Source organism: Lampris incognitus, chromosome 6, assembly GCF_029633865.1.
Source record: "Lampris incognitus isolate fLamInc1 chromosome 6, fLamInc1.hap2, whole genome shotgun sequence".
Lineage (NCBI taxonomy): Eukaryota > Metazoa > Chordata > Actinopteri > Lampriformes > Lampridae > Lampris > Lampris incognitus.
In genome coordinates this window covers 41,553,185-41,579,187 of record NC_079216.1, presented here as the reverse complement: position 1 = coordinate 41,579,187, position 26,003 = coordinate 41,553,185, and the positions used below count along the sequence as shown (strand labels likewise).

The 26,003-nt window shown below is 45.4% G+C and overlaps 1 protein-coding gene across 3 annotated transcripts in view; it reads right to left on the bottom strand.

Annotated features, from left to right (window-relative positions):
* Positions 1-566: 566 nt before the first annotated feature.
* Positions 567-26,003, bottom strand: part of ccnd2a (cyclin D2, a) — a 77,469-nt gene continuing 52,032 nt past the window's right edge. The window contains exons 1-6 of one of the 3 annotated variants that reach the window (XM_056281804.1): positions 25,500-25,516; positions 23,064-23,309; positions 21,312-21,527; positions 17,626-17,785; positions 9,840-9,988; positions 567-1,170 (exon numbers count right to left, since the gene is read on the bottom strand). In XM_056281804.1, coding sequence (XP_056137779.1) covers positions 1,000-1,170; positions 9,840-9,988; positions 17,626-17,785; positions 21,312-21,527; positions 23,064-23,258 — 891 coding nt within the window. In that variant the 5' untranslated portion in view covers positions 23,259-23,309; positions 25,500-25,516 and the 3' untranslated portion in view covers positions 567-999. Of the gene's footprint in view, positions 1,171-9,839; positions 9,989-17,625; positions 17,786-21,311; positions 21,528-21,865; positions 21,979-23,063; positions 23,310-25,499; positions 25,517-26,003 lie in introns of those variants that run through there. The other 2 variants (XM_056281803.1, XM_056281806.1) reach the window with 2 other exon arrangements.

Below are 26,003 nucleotides of genomic sequence, written 5' to 3'. Positions count from 1 at the left end.
CTCGCTCCATAGTCTTTTAATGTGGACTGTAAGTCTAGGGCTAGACTTGAATGTTTACTCAAGTGCCTCATGCCTTAAAACGCACACATGCCCATGCACACATGTGCACGCACACATACAGCACACTCACATACATACACACACGCGCACAGAGGTATGCAGACAACCAGGCTAGCACACAAACCAACATGCAAGCTCAGAGGCACAAGCTTGCATGCTGCACCCATGCACACCCCAGATACACACTAACAAGCAGCCTGACAAAAGGAGCTTATTGATCTCTATTACTCTGAACTAAAATCCGGATCGATTAATAACAATAAAATAATAATAACGTTACTTCTGACGATTCCCTGGATGTGGGAATCTCAGCACAATGGTTTCAATGCTCCATCTATAGCTCTCGTTTCTTCACTACATGACAAAAGACATGCCATGTTGAGAGGTCCTTTCCATGGTCAGAGGAGACCAAGGAGTTCACTCTTAGACCGACCCAAAATGTAATAGCGATATTACACATTAAAAAGAAAACAGAAAAAATGTTTGCCCTAAATTGATCCAAGATATGCCATTTGAACTCTTTCCCCACCTCTAATTTTCAAAGCCCTATTGTCAAGCTATGGTTAAGGTATAACTTAATGATCATACAATCAAAAATATAATGCATCATATGATTGACTTCACTTCTGTATATCCAAGGCACCTCAGAGCTTCTTCTTGTATCAAATTTATAGTATTTAGAATACAATATCAGAGAATATCCATTTCTTGTATCTAAAATAGCTTTTGATTTCAAAGTAAATTGGGCATGTAGTTTTTGATTTGAAAAATAGAAATCTACAAAAACTAGCAGGCATTTTTCCTCTCTTTCAAGGGTGTGTTTGTTTTTAAAACCTTTTTTGTTATTTTGTAGTTTTTTTTCCTCATTTCAAAAAAAAAAAATTCGATTTTTTTTGACGTTGCTTTTCAATCCCCCATGCGATGGTGCCCCCCAGTGGTTCACAAGTTGATGTCGCGAACGTCTGTCGGGGTGGAGGACTGATCCAGCTCTTCCAGACCTTTACTGCTGGGGCCCCTCTGTGTCTGCTGCTGCTGCTGCTGCTGTTGGCCCTCGCGCAGGCTGCTGACCAGCACACCCTCGATTTGCTCCTGGCACGCCTTGAGAACGTCCTGCCACACAAGAGAGAGTAAGTACCTTGTTTAGAAGGCACCGCTTCACCGGATCAGACAAACATATGTTCATGTTCCACATATTTGAATGCACATGCACACACACACACACACAGCAAGCTTGAGACCTATAGTCTAATAGCACAAAACTTTCAACATGCCATCTGCAGCAATTAAAATTCCTCTCGAGGGTAAAAGGTGATGTCACGGTTCCTTATCTGATTAGTATTTCACATGGACGGCATGTTGTTCAGCTTGAGGACTGTCAAAAGACGAAGATAGGCAGCCGACGTTTCTCTCCCATGAGAAGAAATTGTCTTTTAGAGCTATCATTATCGAAGTCAAAGGGGACAGACCCCAAACCGTATCTATAGAGCAGGAAACATGGGTCTCTCATACCGCTTGTATGGAGGCCGGGAGTTTTGAATGACCACTACCCATTCGTAAAGCTCCAAGAGTCAGTCATTGCTGAACACAGACAAGGACCAGACTCAAGCATTGCCTCAGCACACCAGGGCTGTGCATAAGGGACGCAACGATTAAAGATTTTGATGATACGGTTAAAAAAAAAAAGTCATGGTTTCAAGATTATTATGCATCATTTCACAACACTACAGATGCATAAAACAAGTTTTATTGCATCCCCCCCAACATTTATTTTATGGCTTTTGTAACAATTGCTGCCTTTCAAACCAGAAACAATACAGTAACAGTGAAAATGAATTGAAAGAAACAAAAGTCTATACCCCTGGAGTTAAATACATGCTACATATTAGCTACGTATTTCTCTTCTGAACAAAATAAGGAGTCAAAGGCTGCAGGACCTCTGTCTGCATCAGGGCCATTACACAATTTTTTTTACAGTCCTTTCATTTCATATTATAGTGCAGAAATGTGAGCATGTTCACATTTTCAGTTTGCATTTTCCTCACTGTGCAACCGTTGTTCATACAACAGGCACGAAACCGTCCAGACCCACTGCACACCCATGCTGCACGTGTAGGTGGAGCGCATCCTACTGAACGCCCCTCCCAGGTCGTCCATGAGTGAGTGATTACAAAAAATAATGAACCATAATGTCCCTTTTTTGAGAGTAAGAACAGAAACACTTGGGTGTAGCTGAGCTTTTACGGTTACACAAAACCGTGAAATTTTAAAGCGTGGTCAATAGTGAAATCGGTTAATTGCTGGAGCCCTAGCTGTGCACCCCTACATTGTACTAGCGCAACACAAACACACACACAGACTATTTCCCACCTCCATCAAGCCAGCCATCCCCAAACACGCATGAAACCCCAAACAGAAGTAGCCTTGACAACAGCGGGCAAAAACACAGGTAGTACTAAAGCTATGTTAATTACATCCACCTCCTGCGGGAACACAAAGGTGGTGCTTTTTTAACGAGAGCCAGTCTGTGTGCCTGCCTGCCTGCAGGGGATCCATCTGAGACCCAGCCGGTTCGCCTTTCACCATCAAAGGCCGCCGCAGCAACCTGAGAATCCCCCTGAGAGAGCCGCCTCTCAACGGCGCTGAGCCCCTCATATCCTTCCCCTGATGAGGGTTGACAGAGGGGACAGCGGAGCAAAAGAGCAGACTGGGAAACTGACCAGGGAGGGAGAGAGGTGGGGAGATCTCTAAGACGGCGGTGGTGGTACGAGAGGAGAGGAGGAGCGGGGAGAGTAAGACGGCTATGGATGTCACTTGTGTGCTTAGAGGGAAGAGCTGGTTTCAAGATCGTTGGTAGTGAAGCAAGACGGCTACTTCAAAATAAGTTAGGCAATCTGTACAGACGTTCACATCATAAAGATCCAAATTAATTGAGAGTGAACTCTGCTCTCGGGCAGTGAAAGACATATTGGAAATGTCTCTCTCTCTCTCCTCCGCTCTAAAACGCACACTTGCAAACACACGCAGACCCTAGGGACTTCAGCACCAGGCGTCTGTGGGAAATATGACTGAGAGCACCCCATAGCCAGAGGGTTGGGTGAACGTATACTGCTTGTGGAGGGAGGAAGCTTTTTTTTTTTTTAGAAATTTACAGCTAATTTAAACCTGATGGGCCTCAGTTTGAGTCTGTGTTATAGCTTCTGGGGCTGCTGCGCCTCGGGAACTACACACGGCTTGGTAACAAAAGGTCACAAGTGTCAAAGGTCGAGCGACATGTCACATCACAGGGAGAACCGTGCACCATGTCTTCAGAATGAACTTATCTGCATGAGGGTTTTTAAATCCCTCATGCAAAGTGGGCGGTCTACTCACCTTCAGTGATTTCATTCTTCATTTAGACAGTGGGAAAGTTCCAAGTAGGTAGACACACCAGAAAGAAACACAAGTCTGAAATCTTGGAATCCCGTTAATGAACTGAGCACAATTTCTATCCCCTCTCTTTCTCCCCAATTGCACCCAGCCAATTACGCCGCTCTTCTGAGCCGTCCTGGTCGCTGCTCCACCCCCCTCTGCTGATTCGGGGAGAGCTGCAGACTACCACATGCCTCCTCCGATATATGTGGAGTCGCCGGCCGCTTTTCACCGGACAGTGAGGAGTTTCGCCAGGGGGGTTGTAGTGCATGGGAGGATCACGCTATTCCCCCCTGTTCCCCCTACCCACCAAAACAGGCGCCCTGACCGACCAGAGGAGGAGCTAGTGCAGCGACCAGGACACATACCCGCATCCGGCTTCCCACCCGCAGACATGGCCGATTGTGTCTGTAGGGCTGCCCAACCAAGCTGGTGGTAACACGGGGATTCGAACCGACGAGCTCCATGTTGGTAGGCAACAGAATAGACTGCTATGCTATCCAGACGCCCTCAACTTCTATCCTTAATGGTGGCTGTGTTTTTATATTATACGTCTTTGTTGTGAAATGTCACTGTTTATAAAAACTATGAAAATGTGTTATATACTATGCCTGTAAACATTTTTGCTGATATTAGATTTGAAAGATGAGAACTAAAGGGGAACAACAGCCAGTGTAGAAGTGATGAGCGCTTAGGGATGAGCAGACTGAGACTACTATTGTTGGTGAATATCTACAGGGGTCTGTAAGATGTTCGAGAGGGTGGACAGGGCGCCTCTGGGAGAGCATTTCCATCAGCAACAGGTCTGCCATGTCCTCCATCCGCGGAAGAAACCCAACCGGCATCTGTCACTTTAATCTCCTCCAGAAGTTGACCGCTGACATAAGTGTGCGCACGCACATGCACACACACATACACACACACCACCACCACCATGTGCCTCATTAGTCATAAAATCTCAATTCCTGTGAGAAAATTAAGTTAAGCACAGAACATGTAAAGGAACTGCCTGTGTCTTACCACAAAAATGCAGGCCTTTACTTCTTAAAGGACATTCTCCCCCTTCTCCGCTGCTCTTTATAGCGGCAGTTCGGATCCCATGCCAAGCCCCATGGGCTTTATTCAAGAAACTTTAATGGCTTCAATGTGTGACTACTGGAAACACCAATACTGTCTTCAGCAAGGCACTGGACACGTGACACTGAGGGGGGGCAACAGCTTTGAATAAGCTAGGAGTCACAGACAGTGTTGTGCTGCAGCATCGCTCTGTGTTGCCCCTATCCAGCCCTAAACCCCTCCCTTCTTTATAAAAAACCTCATGAAACACTTGTAATACTGTAACAAACTCGCTTTCTGATGAATTAAGACGAGCAGATTATCCCTGGGCAGCCGTTGTGACATCACAGCCGGCTCTAGGGGGAAGTCATGCAGACAGACAAAACCAAAAGGAAGAAATGTGCGAAACCATGGAATGTAATGTAACTGCTGACTGTACCACACGGCTCAGTGTTTGCTACTCTGGGAGGACTTGGTGGTTAGACAGCTGAAACAAACACACGCACATGCAGACACATGGAGATACATGCACACACATACACACAGACACAGACAGACAGACAGACAGACAGACAGACAGACAGACAGACAGACAGACAGACAGACAGACAGACAGACAGACAGACAGACAGACAGACAGACAGACAGACACACACACACACACACACACACACACACACACACACACACACACAGACAGATATTGTGTTCTCTAAAAAAGTATCCCGAGGCTGAGACTGGAAATATGTAGTCACCACATGACCTGAATTTGCACAAGTAACAACCGAAAATGTGACTATTCTTCTTCTTCTGTATGCTGAAATATCACAAGTGGTGATGCCATGGGCTATGTTAATAAGAGAGGCATCCTTCTCAATAAATGCCCCATTTCCAGATCCAAGTCAGCTCAAATACATCATTGTCGGAAACCAAAAAATTTGTGGGCATCTGCCCTTCAACCAGTGTAACTATTGTAGAATTGTATTGATGTAGGTCATGCCTGAATGGGTAGGATGATGATGATGAAAGAGTGAAATTAAAGAAATAAAAAGGGAGAAACGGGAAAAAAGATGATGGTGGACGAGCACCAAGAAAAGGCAATGAAAAATGGGAAGCGGTGGTCCTTACCCTTTACAACTCTCTAACCTCCCTTCCTGTTTCAGTGAGCTCTTCCCCAGAAAAAAAAAGGGAAGTTATTTGGGATGAATGCAAGACCATAGTTCTCATGTACGTATGTGGTTTTTAATCAGAGCAACGTCCTACCAAAGAAACAGATCTTAAAAAGTCTGCAAACTTTTTGGAAAAGTATCAACACCAGTATACTTACTATCGTTACAAAGGAGGGGCTGTGCGATTTATAGGAATCGGCAACAATTTGTGTCTCTCCGACATCATAGTTTTTATTTTTTCTCTCTCATATCCTCCCAAGAATGGCTTGAATATAAAAAGGTACCCAGACATTTCGACTGTCCCCTGCAAGGATCCCTGCTTGGCCACACCAGGTGTATGTTACACTACACATGCATTCCTATGGGGCCATGAGATGGTGTCTTGGCACTATCACATTTCCACTGGAAAACCACAGCTTCTGGATACCACAGATGCCAATAGGTGGCACTTGCCATGATGCTATTGGCAGCAGCAGCTGCTGCAGAGGTTGGTAAATTTTGCTTTTACTTCATATTTTGCCTGGCTGGTCATCTGGCTTGCTACGAGAAGCCATGGGTATAGCCTCTCCACCATCTGGCCAAACCTGTACACCCCCAGCCAAAACCAAATAAGTTATGTGTAGTCTCTCACACTTGGTTCCATACAACCACGCTGATGACTGCAGTCAAACAGATAATTGAGGTTGAGGTAGCCATTAGGGCTTGAATTGACGTATTAAGTGGTTCAATTTTTTGGAAAAGAGTGGCTATGTTTTATAGTGACAGTCACTGATCTCCAGTTCCTCTTTCTTGCCGTTTGTAAGCCCGACTGCTTTGCACAGTAAAGGTTTGTGAACTTTATTTAAGCAGGTTCTTTAGGGATTAGAATAATTACTTTGTTAACTATGGTCATAGAAAGTTATGTTTGCGCTCATATGGCATTGGCAAAAATCTTGTAATGAAGCTCCTTTATTTTAATTTGCTTCACAGCGGAGTTTGAGTTCTGAGCTAAGGTAACGTTTCACATTAAAAAAAAAAAATCTTGCACTTGATTATTTCTGGCTGCCGTCCTTTCCATTTTATACTGAAGCCTCTCATATGTGGAATCAGGAGGGTTGCCCTCTGCTTTAAGCCATGGTTTGTCTGAGGCCAGGAATGTGAGGACTTGATCGTGGAGAGATGGAGCGAGTTTTAATTCCCACTAGACGAAGACCTTGCTGCTCAGACACACTGAGGCCCTGTGCTGCTGAGGCCAGCTATTTGTTTTTCCTCCACTGCTGAGCGAGACTTCACACTCCGTGCGCCGGAGGGAGCCATGCTATTACGCAGTGATGCATTATGGGCCATAGGAAGAGAAGAGAGAGGGCCGACTGTCGCAGGGGATGCATGAAACCCTATCAATGCCGAATTCACACCAATAGCTATCTTCAACTATCTCCTCCTCCACCTGCCTTTCGGACAGCTACAATAGACATAGACACACACCAAGCCGGAGTTTTGGGATCAGAACCAGTAAAGCCTAAAAACTTTCCTCTTTAAAGCCTGCCTTAATCCTTAAAGTGGTCTCTGGTGGCACTTTGCTATTAATATGAACTGGTGCTGGCTGTTGCTTTTGCACCCATGCTTACTTAAACACCATTATTATTAGTATCTACAATTGAGCCCTTTTCTGCTTTTACTTCTTCTCTTCTTCTTTTGGCTTGTTCCCCATTTCCCAGGGGTTGCCACAATGGATTTGATCGTTTCCATCGGTACCCTGTGAGGGCACAGCACCGATGCCGGTCTTGTCAATCTGCGTAACGATTTGGCAAAATTTTGCGTCAGATGTCCTTCACTGACACAACCACTAACCCTATGGACGTTTTCTACCCTTTTCTACTTTTACTTGACAGTTAAATTTGCCTGTTTTCGACTTGTAGCAATGTACATCCACTCAGTAATACTATTCTCCCTTTCCCCGCTTCTTCATGCACCTAAACTAAATGAGCTCAACTTGACCTGCCTCTTGGCTATGATTTGATTACCATCTGGTGCTCTATGATGCTGATTGGTAACACTTAAATTTATCTGCTAATTTGCAACTTTCTTGTACTGTAAGTCACTTTTCATAAAAAATGTTTGCTAAGTAAGTGAATGTAGTAAATGTACCTCAACTTCTGCTCTCAGTACACAATATATATGCATGAAATTGTGTTTTTAAAGAGACAGCTACCAACCAGGGGCCTTTCTCGTCATCATCTCGCTTTCCTCAACCCGCACGCTTCTCCCAGTTTAATCCACCAAACCACCTTTGTAGTAGGCAAGGGAACAGAACAGCTCTCCTTCCTGATGAAAGCCAGGCACCTCAGAGTCAGAGGAGGCCCCCCGTCTGTGTTTGGACTGAGCTCCCCACCACCACAACGTTCACTGAACCCAGAGAGCCATTCGGTCTGGCTAGCATTCCTGTCAGTGACAGAGCAGCTATATGCTTACAGTCCGGCTGGATTAACAGGCGTCTTTATATAAAGAGGCCCCGGATAACCATACCTGACAGGGTTGGTGAGGAAAATAGAGGATCCTTGATGCAATCTATGCCTAAGTCCAAGGTATTTGATACGGGGGTCTGGCAAGAGACTGGTGCAGGAAACTACTGAACTTCAATATTAGATGATTTTTGTTGTTTCTGTTAAAATGAAAAGTGTTTTTAGCAATTTAAAGCTGAAATCCATGATTTCTCTGATCTGTCCCTCCCTCTGGTAGTAAGAACTGCAAACAAGGTGCAGCAGCCATTGCTGCTTGTATGCTGTCAGCTCAGCAGTAAACTGTTCCCTTCCCATCTTTGTAAAAATGGCTTCCTCAGACCAAAGCTAACAGGAAATCTAATGTATCGCAAACAACATCGAACTACATTGGAACACTACTGTAATTTTGATCGTAAAATTAGTAGATTAACTGTCCAATAGGAGCATCGCCACATCATCGTCATGTTTCAGTCTTTTTACCTGCTTGAGTAGGAACAGGTTTGCTGCTGCACCAGTGTTCATTCTAGCCAGGTCAAGAAGTTCAACAGCGGTATATGGAGACAGTCTCTAATCATGGTAAAGATGCCAGTTAGTTTTATATTACCTGACTCCATGGTCCAGATAAGATAAAATAACTATTAATAGAGAAAAATCACAGATTTCAGCTTCAAACCCTGACTAGATTTGGTCAGTTTGAAAAAACACAAAAAGACAAACTACGTGCTGCTGAATTCAGATTGCAAACAGCACAAATCTGAGGTTTCTGATATTAGTACAGGAGCGACATGGATTTTTTTTTCATTAGGTATTTCCATTTTCTTAAAAATGTATTTCTGATGTTCTCCCAATTTAGTGGCCAATCGATCCCTATTTTAATTCAAACACCCACCCTCGTACTGCATGCGTTCGCCAACTGCATCTCTCCGGCCGTCAGTCTCGAAGGAGACGCCTCCCCACTTTCGTGACAAGGCGACTCCAGGCCGAACCACTGTTTTTTCCGACACACACAGAGGCGCATTCACGTGACGAACACAAGCCGGCCCTGCCCCCCTCCCGAAGACAGTGTTGCCAATGATTGCTGCTTCATCGAGTCCGGCCATAGTCGGATCTGACGAGACCGGGGCGCAAACCCCAGTCCCCAGTGGGCAACTGCATCGCCACAAAGCCGATGCTTAGACCGCTACACCACCGCGGAGATATTTCCATTTTAAAGTTATTTTGAAACTGATTTTGGAGGTAATCTGAGGTGATGCTGAGTACCGGTGGTTATTTCCCTGCTGGGGGTTATCTGGTTAACCCCCAACAGGGTTGAAAAGGTGGTCCACACAGCAGCAGGTTCAGAGTTTAATCATCTCTTTCATCACTGTGCTCAGATAAATATGCGCTAAAAACATCAAATGAGGCAGTGACACTTACATGAGTCTGCATGGCAGAAACAATGACATTTACTCTTTCTCATGAACATTACCCAGAAACATCCCCTAAAACTTTCCCTACAAAAAGGTACCAATCTAACAAAAATCTGACTTGAAGTCGAAACCCAAATTGGAGGTGAGACGTGAAATCAATTGTTTTAAAGTGAAGAAAACAAAAGCAAACGAGGCCTGATCCAGCCAAGCTGCATCGCGTATTCTGGAGGTCAATATAAAGTATTATACAAACTCACCACTTCTGTGTTTGTGATTTTGGCCAACAGGTCTGTCAGACTGTCTCCCCACTGTGACTGGTCAGCTGAGTCCAGCTGTAGGCCGCAGATGGCCGCCCCCACACTTCCTGTGGCGATCATGGAGGGAGGGTACATGGCAAAGTTGAAATCTGTTAAAAATGGAAACAATAAGTACATGGTTGAGATATTAACTTATTCTTTCGGCTTGTTCCCTGTTTTTCAGGGGTTGTCACAATGGATAGTTTCCATCGGTACCATGTGAGGGCACAGCACCAACGGCGGCCATTGTTAACCCGGGCCTCGACCGATGCGGTCTTGTCAATCCGCATACTGATTTGGCAAAATTTTACGTCGGATGCCCTTCCTGACACAATCACTAACCCTATGGATGGGGGCACAGGTAAAGCGCTGGATGCCACACCAGTATACATGACTTGCGCCCATTCCCGTTGCCACGGTTGAGATAATAACTATTAGGTTAAAAAAAAAACAACAATACCATCAGGTACAGGATGACAGGATGTTCATTGTTCTCAAGACAGGAATTGAAGTCTGATGCTCAGTTTATCGATTCCAGTGACCAAAACAGGTGATTGACCACAGGTTACCATGTTCATTTGGTAAAGTTTCTTGAAATGCTCTGTTCAATTCACATCTCTCACAAAAGGGTTACAGATTGACCCCCAACCCCCCCACCCCCAGAGACAATATGATTTAGTAATTTAGCAGTCAGCTAATAAATAATCCCTCTATTGCACTGGGTCTGAACGCCGCACTCACTAATGACCAGGGGCCTGGATAATGAGGGTTCACTTGGCTTGTAAAGGAGCTGAAAAGCAGCTCCCTGCCCCCCACCCAACCCCTCAACCCCTCCCCTTCCCCAGCTCGGCCCCTTTTCTTCCATCTCCTGAGTAAATCGTGTGCTTGCTGAAAAAAGCCCCATAGCACTTGGAAAGGGAGGAATAAAGAGGCTCAGTGCCTCTGCCAATGCTCACTGCTGTAGGTCCTTTTTCCACGTGTGGTCACAGGCGTGCGTCTCAAAGACCAATAACCTTGTTAGCTCCCCTCACTGTCATTCATAATGCAAATGAGACAGCTTGTGAACGGGCCAGAAGCCCGTAAAGGCAAGGCAACTGGTGTAGAGAGAGAGAGAGACAGAGAGAGAGAGAGAGACAGAGTAGACATAGAAATAAGTTCTGCTTCTAACAGACAGACAGACAGACAAACAGACACACACACACACACACACAAACAATCACTCTCTACCAACATTCTCTATTCTCTCTTTATGTCTTGCTCAACTTCTACCTCTTTTGGACAACACACAGCCTCCCTAGATGGTGCCTGTGAATGGCACACATGCCCCCGTCTTTGTTGCTACAACAGGCAGCGGTTTGCGCTGGCGGCCCTCCTATCTCTTAGCATATTAATAGAGTGGCGGGCCTGTGAGAGGGAAGGCAGAAGAGTGTGACTCCATTGTCCAGAGTCATCACCTCATCTCACCCAATTGAGAAACGCAGCATCCATCCCCTCTGTGCTGATACCAATTCAGTCGGACAGGCCGGACAAAGGGTGGCTGGAAGGGGGTGGGTGAGTGGGTGGGTGGGGGGGGGGGTTAATGGGTAGGAGGGGTGATGAAGAGGGAGAGAAGGAAGGTATAGCAACAGGGCAACAAGGAAAAAAAAAGGAAGGGTAGGGGGGTGTGGTGGGAGAAGAGAGGGGGCAGACAACATCGCTCTGCTGCACATCGCTCTCAAGTCTGTGTCCAGACCCTTGTGAGGTTTTGGAAGAAGAAAAGAGTCACCACCCCGCTCCACCATCCCCCCACAAGCATGCCTCTGTTCCTGGGCCACCTAGGGGCTTGAGGAGTGGGCAGCAGGGGCATAGAAACAGCCTGCGCATTAACATATTGCCATATTCAATTGCAAAGCAAACTGCCTGAGATGGCTCTGAAGGAGATTTTTCTTCCTTTTTTTTTGGCCGGAATCAAAGAGGTAGGCCCTTTGATAGCTGCAAAGGCAGCCCTCACTGCCTTTTTAACATGCACAGCCAGGCGCTTTCTCATCTTGTGGGCTCAGTGTTGACAAATAAATGAACTTATTATACACCCCTGTGTTAGCTGCTGGGCCCCTGCCAAGAAGCGATTTATTAAAGACTACCTCGAGCCAAGAGGAAAGAGCACACAAAGCCCCTCGGCATTACATCACTGCTGTAAGAGCGCAGCTTTCTATGGAGGGAAGAAAGGACAAAGGCATACAGGGATTTACTGTACGTGTGCAATGAGCACAGAGTGACAGGCAAGGAGGCACACACACCTCAGAGACACAGAGAGGGAACAATGCACAAATAAGTGCATGCCCTGACACACACACACACACACACACACACAGACTTAGGTTTGTGGGAGAGCTGAGTGGCGGGCAGTGGGCAGCAAGCTGATTTTTCGCACTCCAGACAAGACAGGTCTGTGGCAGAACAAGGGCATGCGCGTGCAGCCGACGCGGGCTGACACTCCGGCCTGGTGGCGGCTGCGTGTGGGGGGAAGAATGGCTGTATTTTAGGAGAACCTCATTGATATTCATGTTGAGGATAAACAGTGTATGTAGCTGAGTGGGGACGCCTGCGATGGAAAGCTCCCTGTGAGCAGCGGCTGGCTGGCCTGGCCTGCACGCCTCTCACCCCCTTCAATGGCCCTTTCTCCTCCCTATACCCCCGCTACTCCATGCCTCTGTGTTTCTACCCCTGAACCTGCGTCCTCAGGCCTCTTGGTCACACAGTCTGCTGGCCTTCACGGCCCAATCCTCCTGGGTGGCTGCGATGCACAGTATACACATTAAACTTGTAAATTAATTAAAATCGGAAAGTTGAACAACGGCCAAAAAAAAACAGGAAAAAAAAAGGCAAATTTCTCTCTTGCTCACTCTCTTTCCAGTGCTGTAAATCAGGTTCTTGTATTCTATACGTGTTGATCTTATTGACTTTATTTATTAAGGGGTGGCATTACGGAGACCTAGGGCCTGTTGACTGATTTAAGGTCATACACAAACATCATTTTGGGATTGGCATGACAGTACATTTCACCACTAATGGAGTGGGGCCTGGAATTCAAAACAAGGTTCGCAGAGAGTTACTCTTAAGGTAAACCTAGTGTGGCTACTTAAGTAGCAATAGCAACATCTTAACAACTAAGGTTAAAGCGCTTTGCCACACATTATGTAAGCGGTGTTGCAATGGACAAATAATTTGTTTGCAGTATCTGCCAAACTCCATTTCTTTTTGCTCCACATCCACGCACACCCTCCCGGCTGTCCCTCTGGTGACGAAGCAATCTTTACCGAGTTTGGATCTCCAAAATGTGCTGAAATGGTGATTTCATCTCATCTGTCAAAGATTGGAATCCTCCTTAAACATGGCGTCCTGTGACAACTTCCTTTTGTCTTGCAAAATCATCTCAACTATTACATCTGTGGCCTAAACACTTGAGCAAAGGCAGCAAAGAGTTCAGGATTGGATCCATCTTCAGCACTGGACCGGACCTACTTTTCTCTAAACTGGAAGCACATGAGTTGCTCACTTTGGTTTTGCATTTTGTTGGAAAACTTAAGTCTATGCCTGCATAGATCTGTGATTATCTTTCAGTGGAAGCTGCTGTGAAAGGTATCATGGAAATTTTCTGTCTCATTGCTGTTGTCTTTGGGACAGGACTCAAAGCTGATAAGCCAGGACAGACCACTTTGGAGGAGTAACCAATGCACCTCTGCATGCCCAGCTAGCCCAACTGTGCCGATGAGACAAACAACTAGTGACACTGATGGAAAGAAAGAGTGAAAGGGAGGAAGACAGAGAGAAGAAGAGAGCGACAGAAAGATGTGTCCTGGTATCATGAGAATAACAGGCATTCAGGTGAAGCTACTGATCCCCTGTCCGCCAGTGGGCTGCCACAAAAATTTGCTTTACTAAGACTTGCTTTACTTCAAACCACAAATTTTGGGCTCTGTGGGCAGCATGATTTCAGAGCGAAACTTCCAAGCATACAAAGTTTGGTTTTCTAAACTTTGCAAAAACAGCAGAAACATAAATATCCAACGCTCTCTCACCAGCCTTTTGGGGTGCAACTTAAAAGCACTCAGCCGGCACGAGTATTCACAATGTGTTGCTGATTACACCAGCAAAGTGAGGAGGGGAGCTCAGGCCATGGCACTTAATGATTCAGCCTGCGTTTCACATTCCTGGGAGCATACTGTCAGGAAGCGTCCTCCTGCTTCATCCACGGATGATGCAGCTGGACCGGACATTATTTCTAGCATCAGTGGAGCATGTGGAGAGGGACGATAATTTGTTGGAGGAGGTAGCCAATTCGTAAAGGGTTCTGACTCAAAGATTAAGGTTCTTTTTGTGTAAATAAACAAGTAAAGATTATTTCATTGACCACATCCGAGATGAATCATTTGTCTCTTGACTGGGGAGCCGGGGTTGGAGGGATTCTCTGTGCAACCGACACTTTGAAGAGGAAATCAAGAAGCACATTCCAGGCATCCTCCAAACCAGAAAGACTTGGCGATAATGAAAAGGAGAGAGGCCCTTGAGGATCACTTTCAAATGATTGATAGGGTTTTCTTATATACAACTGACTGCAGTAAGGTAAATGAAATGCCAATATAAAATTTGGCACATTCCAATTAGCCAGTTTAAAACGTTCATTATGCACAGGTACAATTCTCCCAGATCTTGGGAGACTGAGGGCTTGTGTGAGGCAAACGTCAACATAAAGATGTAAAGACAGATTCTTAATTTTTGTTTTGACAGTCAATTGTGTCAATTTTTTTCCTTATCCTCATACTCCAGCTTTTCATCCCTACATAATCTACACCAGGACGACTGACCCCCTCTTAAACAAGATCTCTTTGACCAACTCCTATGACCACTGTCACCGTTTTAAACATGCATACCATTACAGAAAGAGCTGTTGGAGCTGGGTAAAAAACAAAACAAAAAAAACTCCAAAACAAAAACAAAAAAACCTACAGGATAATCCCTGCCAAGATTGCAAGGAGATGGAGCTCAATAACAGCAGCAGACATGTTGGGTTGCATCTGTCTGCCCCATGCATCTCCTCCATTCTCCCACTTTACCTCAATTGAATAAGAATAGAAGAGGAAACTATGAGTGCTCGGTGTCTGTGTGTAGGAATGGAGGTTCATAATCTCCCTTAATGAGCTTGTTTCTGGGCTATTATCCGACCGTCTGCCCGAGGGAAACGCTGGTGTTTCCTATCAAGTGGCCCTGCAGCGCTGACCCTCGCATGGCTCTGCATATGAAATGTAGGGGCCAGGCCTTTTGTCTCCTTTCTCCCAGCCTTTAGCTCGAGCCCCCAATCCATTTGCATAGTCCTGAATGGGCCAGCCAATGTTATTAATTAATACAGAGCCAGGCTGCGCCACCTGACAAAATCCCACCGAGTTGTTCGAACGGAACTGTTTCATCAAAGAGAGGAGCCATTAGAATCGGGACGCCTCATTCTCCAGTCTTTTTCAATCTCGTTCCCTGGAAAATGGAGACCCCTGGTTTTATGCACGTTTGCTTTTTCAATACGGTGGGGGGGGGGCAGCGGTGGGAGGGGACAGCGGGATGAATGTGACTGTATAAAATAGGAAGGCCACAGGTGATCTGTTGTCAACTGTCTTGCAAATGTAAATCCTCCTGAGAGATCTCCTCCTCCTCCTTTGGCTTTACCTTCTCTGCTCAGAGGGAGTCTTGAGGAGGATTCTCACCAGATAAGTCAAGATTTACGGCTGGGAATGTTCCACAAATGGGGTTTCGAATTCCCAGAGATGTTTGGATGCACCAAATTGTTGACTCGCCCTCTCTCTCTATCTCACTCTACTTTCTGTCTTTTCTTCAGCCTGTTTGCCTGGATACGAGTCTGAGGAGTGCATACACAGATAGATGACCTGTTGCTAATCCAGAGCTATCTGCAGAAAGCCTATCCTTAAACGAATACTGTCAGGAGGATGACTCCGGGAGACTGAAATTTATTTCCACTGCCTCACTGAAGCAATTAAAGACAAAGTGCACGCCGAGTCTTTCACAATGTTGCTTTGGGAATTGGTCCGATCACTGATATTTTGTCATTCCCCATGTTAATCTATCCATTTGCACAAAATAGACGATGAGATCTGGTGGGAGAAACAGACAGAGACAGACCTGAGAGAGGCAGACAAAACAGAGCAGGAGAAAGAAAGAAGTTTGATTTTTTTCCCCAATGGGACTAGGGCCACTCAGCTTGGAAAGCATGAACCTATTCTCAGCCTATAACATTTGCATTGCACAATCAATGCGAAAGAATCCATCTCTCTGTTTTAAATACCTGTCACCCTCCCCCCTATCTATTCATCTAGCTATACACACACTCCTCTAACCAAACTCAGCCTTAGCAGTTGTTTCCCATGAGGGGGTGTAGTCAGCATTCCTGTTTGGGGCCAGGAGTGCTTGCTACAAGCTCTAGAGAGGGGGGAGTGGCCAATGGAAGGGTAAGGGTTGTGGGGTCGCGTTGAAAGTGGGAACCTGGAGAAAGGAGTGCAATTCTGGGGTGGGTGGAGGGGGGACGACAACCAAAAACTAGCCAGTCCACTGCTGGTCCTTTTAAACTTGGTGCTTCTCCTCTTCACAATATTGAGTTCAAGTTGTGTCTACATGTGGTTTAAAGTCTGTTATGCAATTTCCTCTTTAAAATATAATATTACTGCAAAACCGGTGCAGGAGGTGACACAACCAGGCAACTGGGAGGAACCTGCCCCATAGACACTGTTAACATGGGAAAGTTGTCATTCCCTTCAGCAGAAGGGTGAGGAGGTGTGAAAAGAAAAGTGCCAGGAGGGAATTTGCGATGGATGGAGGAACAAAAAAAATCTTGCAATGTCAAAACAATACACTTCTCTAGCTAGTTCTGCCTCAAAAGTTCCTGCCTGGATCTTCTCTTTTTCCATTTTCTCTGGGTCCCAAGAGCATGTTGATTGCTCCCCTCTCCCTCCCACTAGTCACCTGACGTTTGATCTTGAAGGAACAATTCACCTCGAGGACCAGAGACAATGGCCTACATACCTGCCTCCACCCCTGTCCATTCCTCTTCTTGGTCAAGTGCGACATGGGAATGCCCCTCAAACAGGCATGCACACCTTTGAAGTGTTACTGGATGCTCTGAAAACCAATGATATGCCTCTAAAATATGACCATATACCAGCCTGGGAGAAGACAGATGACAGACATTAGACGTGAGAGTCTAATACCGAGATGTCTTCCATAACACATGCTTCTCTAAGGCAGAATATTTTCACAGGGAGGTAATGCGCCTCACTTAAATTACAACGCGCCATGACTGGCCCACGATGTGCCTCAGAAGAGAGCTGTTTGCGCATGCCTTTGTTACTCGGACGAGAGCTTTTGATTCGGTGCGGAAAGAAGACAGGGTAGATAAGAATATTTTGCAACACAAACAACTATGTTCATGCAAACCATTATTGCTTTTGACTTGGCAGCTCATTTATGATCACTATCACTTGCACAACTTGCAAGGAGGGGGAAAAAAGCCAGTAAATACAGAAATATGGATAGATTTGACATCAGGATGAAACCACTTCTGGTTCAGTCACCTTTTAAATAAATGATGAAGGTGGAGGACGGTAAAGAGATATCGCTTCCGTGCTGTGTCACAGTGAATTACAATGAAGAAAAAAAAATCAACATAGTTTATCTAATTTATGTGACTTTGCATTTCACTGCTTCCTACCTGTGGCGCAGAGGGCAATGAAGGTCTGCACATGTTTGCGTATGAGCGCTAGCTTATCCTCGGGTAGAGGAAGCTTCCTCACGATATGCTCGATGAAGTCATTGGGAGTGACTGCAGCCAGGTTCCACTTCAACTTCCCCAACACCACCAACTCCCATTCCTACAGAGAGAGAGAGGGAGAGAGAGAGAGAGAGAGAGTGTGTGATTGTGTGTAGGTCTGCATATGAGAGAGAGAAATGAAAACAAAGAATGAGAGCATGATGAGTTGAGATGAGGGTGCACGGCGATTTTTTTTTTTTTTGTATCATGAAGTTTGAACTCCAGCTGCAGCAGTACACACAGCACTCCCTTGCAGTTGTTAAGCTAGTTACACAACACTGCAGCACAGAGTCGGTGAGTGTGCCTTTTCGGGCCCCTTGCCCTGTTCAGTGCTGAGGGGTGGGGAAGTTGAGCAGAGACAGACTGTTATTGCGTTAGTCTCTGCCTGGCTGGGCTTGGGACAGAGAAACAACAGCAGCGCCACCAACCCAGGTGACCTCAAAACACTGCCTCTCTCTCCGTCTGTCTGGCATCTAGGGACTTTCCTAAAGAGGCCCACCAGAGGGTCTACTGTGTGTGTGTGTGTATGTGTGTGTCTATGATTGCATGTGTATGTGTGATAACGGAGGACAGTGGCGCGCCTTCTTGTTAGGGCTTTATGCAAATGGAGATAAACGGACATGTTTCAACAATGGATAGATCCTTTCCCTTGTCCAATGTCTTCGATCCGTAAGATTATTTCCTTCCCTGCGTCTTGTGGTCCAAATATATCTTTACCGGCTTCTCCGTTTAAAGCCCCAGGATATCTTTTCCAATGAATCAAACTTTTCTGAATTAAACATCTTAGAGCATGTAAATGTATCTAACATTTCACAAATTCCAAGTGCCGACATAATGGTAAAAATGCCAAGACCTTAGGCAATGTTTGACATTACCATCATCAAATTAAAACACCATTCGCTGCAATAAGAGATCCACTAGAACCAATAAAATAGGAAACTAAATCAAGTTCCCTGATGCAAATCTCCTGACAATACTTCACGGCATATTCAGGACCGGCTCAGAGGTGCAGGGGTGGATGGGTCGGCAGGGAGATACAAGGTGTGGCATTTTCTTTGATTATATTGTTGATTTCACTTCCTAGGAGGGTGAGTAATAGGAGAGTTGGTGACTAATTGGGGAAGAATTGCATGTTTTGGTTCAGTGATGCTGTGGCCTTGTGACTAGGACCTTTGACTTTCCCCTTCAAAAGAGGACCACATGGACACAGTCATGAGGCACGCCAGCATGGTTAAGTAGCGAGGGTAGTTATAGGCACACATAAGAGCAAACTGTTGGGCTGAGTTATGTCATACAGACAAGAAGTGAAGCCCGCACAGGAGTTGAAGGGTGCGGACTTGACTTTATTTCTATCGAACATAGCTGCTATTGACCCTACTCACAGACAACATTTATCTCATTATAGCAGACTGTTTCAGCCCTGCTCTCGGTGATCTTCATGATGCCAGAGAAAAGATAAGAGGGAAGGAAGGGTTTACAACAAGCCCTTTGCATAATTGTCCTCTACAATTACTCAAGTTTGAGGCAATGAAAAAAAAAGGGATCAGTTCTAAATTAAAGCTGAGACACAACCTCCTCTGTAGTACTTCCACAGGACCATAATTTTGATTGCACATTATTTTTAATGCTCTGCAGTACATCCCGAGTTCAGCCTTCCTTCAATCTGCAGCATGGCTGCCCCCTGCTCCCAACAACCTGCCATGCCAGTGGCAAAAAAAAAAAGGTTCAAGCTTACAGTGAGACCTTGCAACATCCATTTTATACTGGCAGGGTGGTACACAGGGTAGGCAAGCAGGCAACCACTTCCTTCTGCAAGTTAGTGCCTTCCTCTGGTCACACCTTCTTGGTAACATTTGCAGTTCTCTCTACAAGAAAGTGTTGCCAGAGTTGAGGACGAAAACGATCACATGCCCCGAGCAGCTGATCTCCGTTTCCTGTATCTGCATGTCAGCCAAAATACTGCCTTATACAGAAACGCAGAGAGGAATCAGCATATCCAAGGCCTCGGCAAACCAGTTCAAGGACTGAGGGCTTCTTCATCTGTCTCCAAAATGTAGGATAAATGTAGGATGGACTCGGCCCACGTTTTACAAACTGATCCAACCCAGTCAAGTCCAACACAGCCCGAAACAAAAGTGCTCGTCAACACAACTTCCATTTGCGGGATGAACTTTGTTTGCCAATCAGCTCTATAGTCTGAATAGATCTCTACTAATTGATTTTAAGAGCTGGCAGAGGTAGAAGTCTGTCATATGTTCCGAGCAGGAGGTCTCACCTGCAAAATCACAAATACAATTCACGGATATTTATTGAGGACATTTCCATACACACTTTGGCAGGGGATATGGCAAGTCTAAAAGTTTGCCTGTTTATAATATAGAATATTTTCCAGAAAATTCCCATTTACGTAGACACCACAAACACATCAACATAAATACAGTTCAGCAATCAGCTCTGCAGACAGCAAGGCACATACACCTTGATACATTAATCCGTGTCTGAATTATTATATGTGAATTCTTTTGGGGAATTAGCTGTCATTTATTGAAGACTGTGAAATAATTCCAGCAATACCAGAAATACATATCCGATACAGGAGACTGAATTAGGTAATTGACCCAAGTTGGTGCAGGTAACTGGTATTATCAAGTAGACAGGGCCTTTCGCAATGGTCAAAATCAAAACAAAGTGGAACAGACAGACAGGTGTGTAAAAAAAAAACAACTTAGCATTTAGTACTCCATAGTTACATTTCCAAAGTGGCGTAATTCATGCTAATCAGCAATACTAGCCTTTATCCATATTTTGACAAGGTACACATATAGATCAACATAAAAAGTATGGCATGGCATAATGTCCAGGATACATGCATCGCTAATTATCCATCTGTTGAAAGCTGCTGGTAAAGACAAACCTGAATATTTCTCCCTGTCTCCCTCTCTCTGGTAAGAGCTCAAAACGTTGGCTGGCGTTCAAGCTGACCTCGTTGCACTGTACAAATATTTGCCACTAGATGGCAATGGAGACCATTACACCAGCGTCATAAAACGAAGCCCAGAGGGACCGTTTCGAGAGCGAGAGCAAGAGAAAAGCGAGAGAGTGAGAGAGAGAGAGAGAGAGAGAGAGAGAGAGAGAGAGAGAGAGAGAGAGAGAGAGAGAGAGAGAGAGAGAGAGAGAGAGAGAGAGAGAGAGAGAGAGAGAGAGAGAGAGAGAGAGAGAGAGAGAGAGAGAGAGAGAGAGAGAGCATGTGGGACAAATTCTCGGCCTCCACGCACCCTTTGATAAGTGAGCAGTCAACGTCAAAACTCAACTAAAGGATACATTGGGTGAAATGTGTTTGAGCTGCGTTCACCGACGATAACCCGAGTTGAATTATCAAAATGGTAACCTTTACAGCAAACCCCACTGAGTTCGACAAAACTCCGAGTTAACAGAGTTCGGCCAACATGTAGAAAACGCCTAAAATTAGGAGACCCCCCCCCCACAGTAGCCATGTTTTCCCTTTTGAGTTTATCACAACTTGCATCATCTTCCACGGAGCAGTGACTGGCAATTGGGGGACTAGACTGGGATCACCTATGGCTTACCAGCAGTTCCTGCGGTCTGATGGAGTTGTCTGTGTAGATGCACAGTTTCTCTGCAGTTAACGGACGAGTGTCCTTCAACTTGGATGCCAGAAACATGCACACTGCTCCCAGCAGCTGCAGGTGACACTTTTTGGTGGGTACCACGGCTAAGAATCTGTCTAAGTAGTTCATGGCCAGGGGGAAAACTTCTTCCTCGCATTTCTGCTCCTCGCAAACCTACAGGGGGGGGGGGGGGAGAGAGAGAGAGAGAGAGACCAACGCAACAACACCGATCAGCAGTTGGAATCTGTAAACCAGCCCAAACCTGAGAAGCACGGTTTATTTGAGAGAAGCAGAGATGTAGCGGTACACAACTTTTTATTAAAATAACGAAACAAGACGACTCATCATAGAAAAGAGAGCATATAAATTCAGTGACACACAAAGTTGGTGCCTGGCCAAGAATCTGAGCCCAACCCTAATCGGTTGCGACATCACAAATTAATCCGAAATAGGTTATTTTGTAAAAGTTTAAAAAAAAAGAGAAAAAAGAGTGGGGGTCTTCGGGCACATACTGTCAATAGAGCCACATTCCTGCAGTTCATTCACTAAGACATGAATTCAAGTCACAATCAGTCGAGCCCAAAAAAAAAAAAAAAAAAAAGAGGAAAAAAAAAGAGAAGAGAAGCCAGCTATAGCGCAGCACACGGAAACCCCTCTCCTTTTCTTCATTCGTCATATTTTCAGAAAATATTTAAAAATACAAATAAATTTCCCACGCCGACGTTTTTGGCCTCATAATGTTCAGCGAAGCCTTTGACATCATACCCGACAATTCGCAGCCCCGTAGGCGGCCGACAAATAGGTATAAAACGACAAGTTTTAAGCCGAGTGCCGTCGGGTCGGTGTCGAGTGCGTCACCGCCGACCCGATTTCTTTTTTTCAAAAATTAATTAAAAATCTTCCGCGGCTCGGACGCCGACGATTTTGGCATGAAAATCAAGATCGAACGCTGTCGATTGTTTTAATGCGGCTCTCGGCCGAAAATAGTCCGCCGGGCATCAAAAATGGAACTTAATTCCACGGCGAGGTACCGGCGGCGGAGGACGAGCAGCGAGCAGATAAAGGCCCTCGCCCCTTCCGCATAGGCGCGTTTAAAAATCTATCGGAAACGTCCACGACACATTTCATAGCCTTTTCTATATTCGTTGCCTAGCTAAGACCCTTCTCCGTCCGTTCCCGCCAGCGTTACCCGCTGTTAACGCGCTCGAGACACCGTAAAGTCGTCTGGAAAAACTACCGAGTGTTGCTGAGGGAGAAAAAAAAACCAACATGGCGTTGGAGAAGGGGGCAGCGGAGCATTGGGAGTGCATACGTGTGCATGGAAATATTCAGGCTATCTAGAAATAATAACGTCGAAAAGAGCAGGGCGGCGATTTTTTGGTTCTCTTTCGTCAATTAAGCAGGGCAGATGAGAAGGAAATCTCAGGTGCTGTGACACAGCACAACTTAGCGGTGTCTTATACCGTGCCTCGACGGCGCTCGGAAATGCTTCAAAAGAAATTGCGAAAAAAAAATCAACACATGTGTGGGTTACTAGTACGGGGATTACCTTATTGGCAATATAAACTACGACCCCCCCCCGTTTTTCAGCTCCGCCAAAAACGTGCAAAGTTAGCAAGACGAGAGAGCAACGAGGCGATTCTAGTCTCTTTAAAGTCGACTTCGCCAAGCACGGAAATAGAATTGTACACTGGGGTGTTTCGTACGAACCTCCAACATCCAAGTAGCAACCATCCTCCTCATAAAAGGCTGTATGTCTTTCTGGACGATCTTGAAATAGGAATATTGAGGGAGGAATCTCTCCTCTATGGTCAGTAACCTCTGTAGGACCCTGTCATCGCACAGGAGATTGGGATCGGGACGTGCTCGTATGGTGGTGTCCATTTCCAGGCAGAGCAGCTCCATGGTTTTTCAGCTAGAAGCAGAGCGTTCTCGAGACGATACAACGGCGGTAGCCTGTCGCAAAATGTATAGAAATGGAAAGAAAAGTCTTTCGGAGGCATAAAAAAAGTGAGACAGCAGGGCGCTTGAGATCAGTCCTGCCTCTCCTCGTTTAGAAGTTTTCCTCTCCCCGCACTTCGCCTCTAGTTTCCTCTGGCCAGCTCCAGTGCATTTCAAACCTGCCCTGCGCCAGTGACGCAATTCATTTCATTAGCCTATGCAGACCAGTTGCCAGACGCAACATGCTCCCATCAGCCTGGTGTGCTGCAGTCTGTTCCTCTTTTCTTGCACATAGAAAAAAACAACAAAAAAAAAAAAACCGAGCCTCTTTCCTTTTTTATCAAACTTATTTCATTTCATAGACTACAAAGCTGCCCATCACACTCGTCACTTTAACATGAGGGGGAAAAGTCAGTGGGCGCAGAATGCATGAACAATAGCATCAGGCTATCAAGATAGCCTTAAAACTTAGCATTCTTGTTTTCAACATATTTCGGAATTAAAAAAAAGAAAGAAGATAATCTCGAGCTGCTGTAGAGTAAAGTGCCCCCTGGTGAGTGTAAACTGAATAAAAGTTATTTTTGATACGGAAATTGGTAATTTTCACTAACTTCTATTGATTTACTTATTCAAACTTTTTCAAACAATCAATGACCCTCGGCGATGGGCATGACAAGTGTAGGCTATTTATATGATCATAATCATATATATGTAAATACGCTTTGTCCAGAAGCATACATGTAGATTGCACGCATGCTTCACCCCCACTCTCTTTCTCTCTTTCTATCTCTCTCACACACGCGCGCGCACACTAGCTTTAAACAAACTAGCCTATCTTTTATAGAAGCCACAAACGTGTGGTTGAAGAGATAGCTTTCTAGGAAATATGATGCAGCCATCACCTTTTTGCAACATCTTCTGTTATAGATAAATGCTATGGTGCAAGTCGTATTAAGATAAACAACGGCAATAGGCTACTCTCCAGAATCTATAGGTCAGACAGACAGACAGACAGACAGAGAAAGAGAGCAGTGCCTGTCAGCAGTTAAACATGCGTCCCAAAGTACAGTCACAAAGAGAATCTGGTCAATACATATGTTAATTGAACCCCCACCCCCAGCCGACCCCGACACTAACACCTCTTAGAAAACTTCAAAGCCCGAAGCCGTGAATGACATGACACTGCAAGGGGAGAGGTTTGGTAAAGCTATCGTCTTTAGTGCTTAAAAGTTGTTAAATACCATTTAAGTCTGGCGCCAGTACGGCAATAGCTATGCGCTATGTTAGTAACACTTGCAAGTAAAGTGGGGAAATGTTTCTTTAAAGCGGTTTTTTTTCGGTCTCTAAATTGTTTCCTCCTCCTTGTGTCACTATTTGCATAGCCAATAGTTCCTCGGCGCTCGAGCGAGGCTTTGCGATTGTTACTGGGCAGACTTCTATGCCCTCCTTCCTCTCCTCCTCAGTCCAGGGCGGCCCTCCTGTGTGGGTGCTATGGTCATTTGTCAGTAGCACCTCAAACGGATGTTATCGCTATCTACAAGCCATTGAGAACAATTATTAGATCGCTCCAAGCATCAATGAGACGGTGAAGTCACGGGGTATAAAGTTAATTGAAGTCTTATTTATCTCAGGCAGCGACAGAGAGACTCAATCAGCATATATTAGTAGCTACAATAGGATCTGCTCGAAAGTGCGAGGATACCTTAAAAAGGCTGTGGCATGCGGTTTGGGCTCTTTTGATTATAAGCTTGGGTTGCAGGGCACTCAAAACAAACAACAACAAAAAAACATTAAACCCCCCCCCCCAAAAAACTGCTCAGTGAATTAAAACGAACGAATTCACAACGTGTCCTCTCCTATTAAAAGAAACCGCTTTCCTGGAACAAAATTAACAAGCCAAATTAATTACATCTGCCTAAAGTGAAGTTCTGTAATGGAACAGTTTCTGCGACAGGTGTTCTGACGTTTCACATGCAGAAGAAAAAAAGGGGGGGGGACCGATCTTCACCACCTGATGATGCACAGTTTACATATCAACGCTGAGTCAATCTCCACCAAACTTTTGTACACAGCAGCAGCTGTGCAACTATGCTTATCAATGATGGGCGCACTCCTCACGTTAGTGCCTTTGAAACGTCCATCCCGTACCCGACATTAGATGACTTAAGAACGGGTCATTACAATCAAAGCGCCAACTCGAAATACCTGACTTATCTATCCACTCCTCCGCGCCGAACATCCCTCTAACTAGCAGCGATCCCGGTTTGAAAAAGTAAAAAACCCGTATCACCGAGGCAGCGCGGTGACGGTGACGTCACAGGCGCAGCGTCGCCTCGAGAGAGAGGGGATGAGAGCGGAGCGCGATGGAGAAACCCCGACTAATTTCCCGGAAGCGTTCAATTATCACCGAATTGAATGGGACACCCCCCATCCCCAAGGCTGTTACCATTAAAAAAGGTTCAACTCTCTCCCCTCCGCGGGACGTAGACCGACGAATAAGAACGAAGCTCGTGAAAAGGAAAGTCAGAACCCGTGCATGCGAATCCTACAGCAGAACAATGAATTGGAGCTGCGCGCACACTCATGCAGTGACCGAGGGGGGTTTAAAGTAACGAAAACAGGCAGACCTAAAAGATCCAGGGGCGATACCCTGGTAGGATTATAACTGATGCCAAAAGAGTCTGTTTCGTTTAGCGCCATCGACGTGCG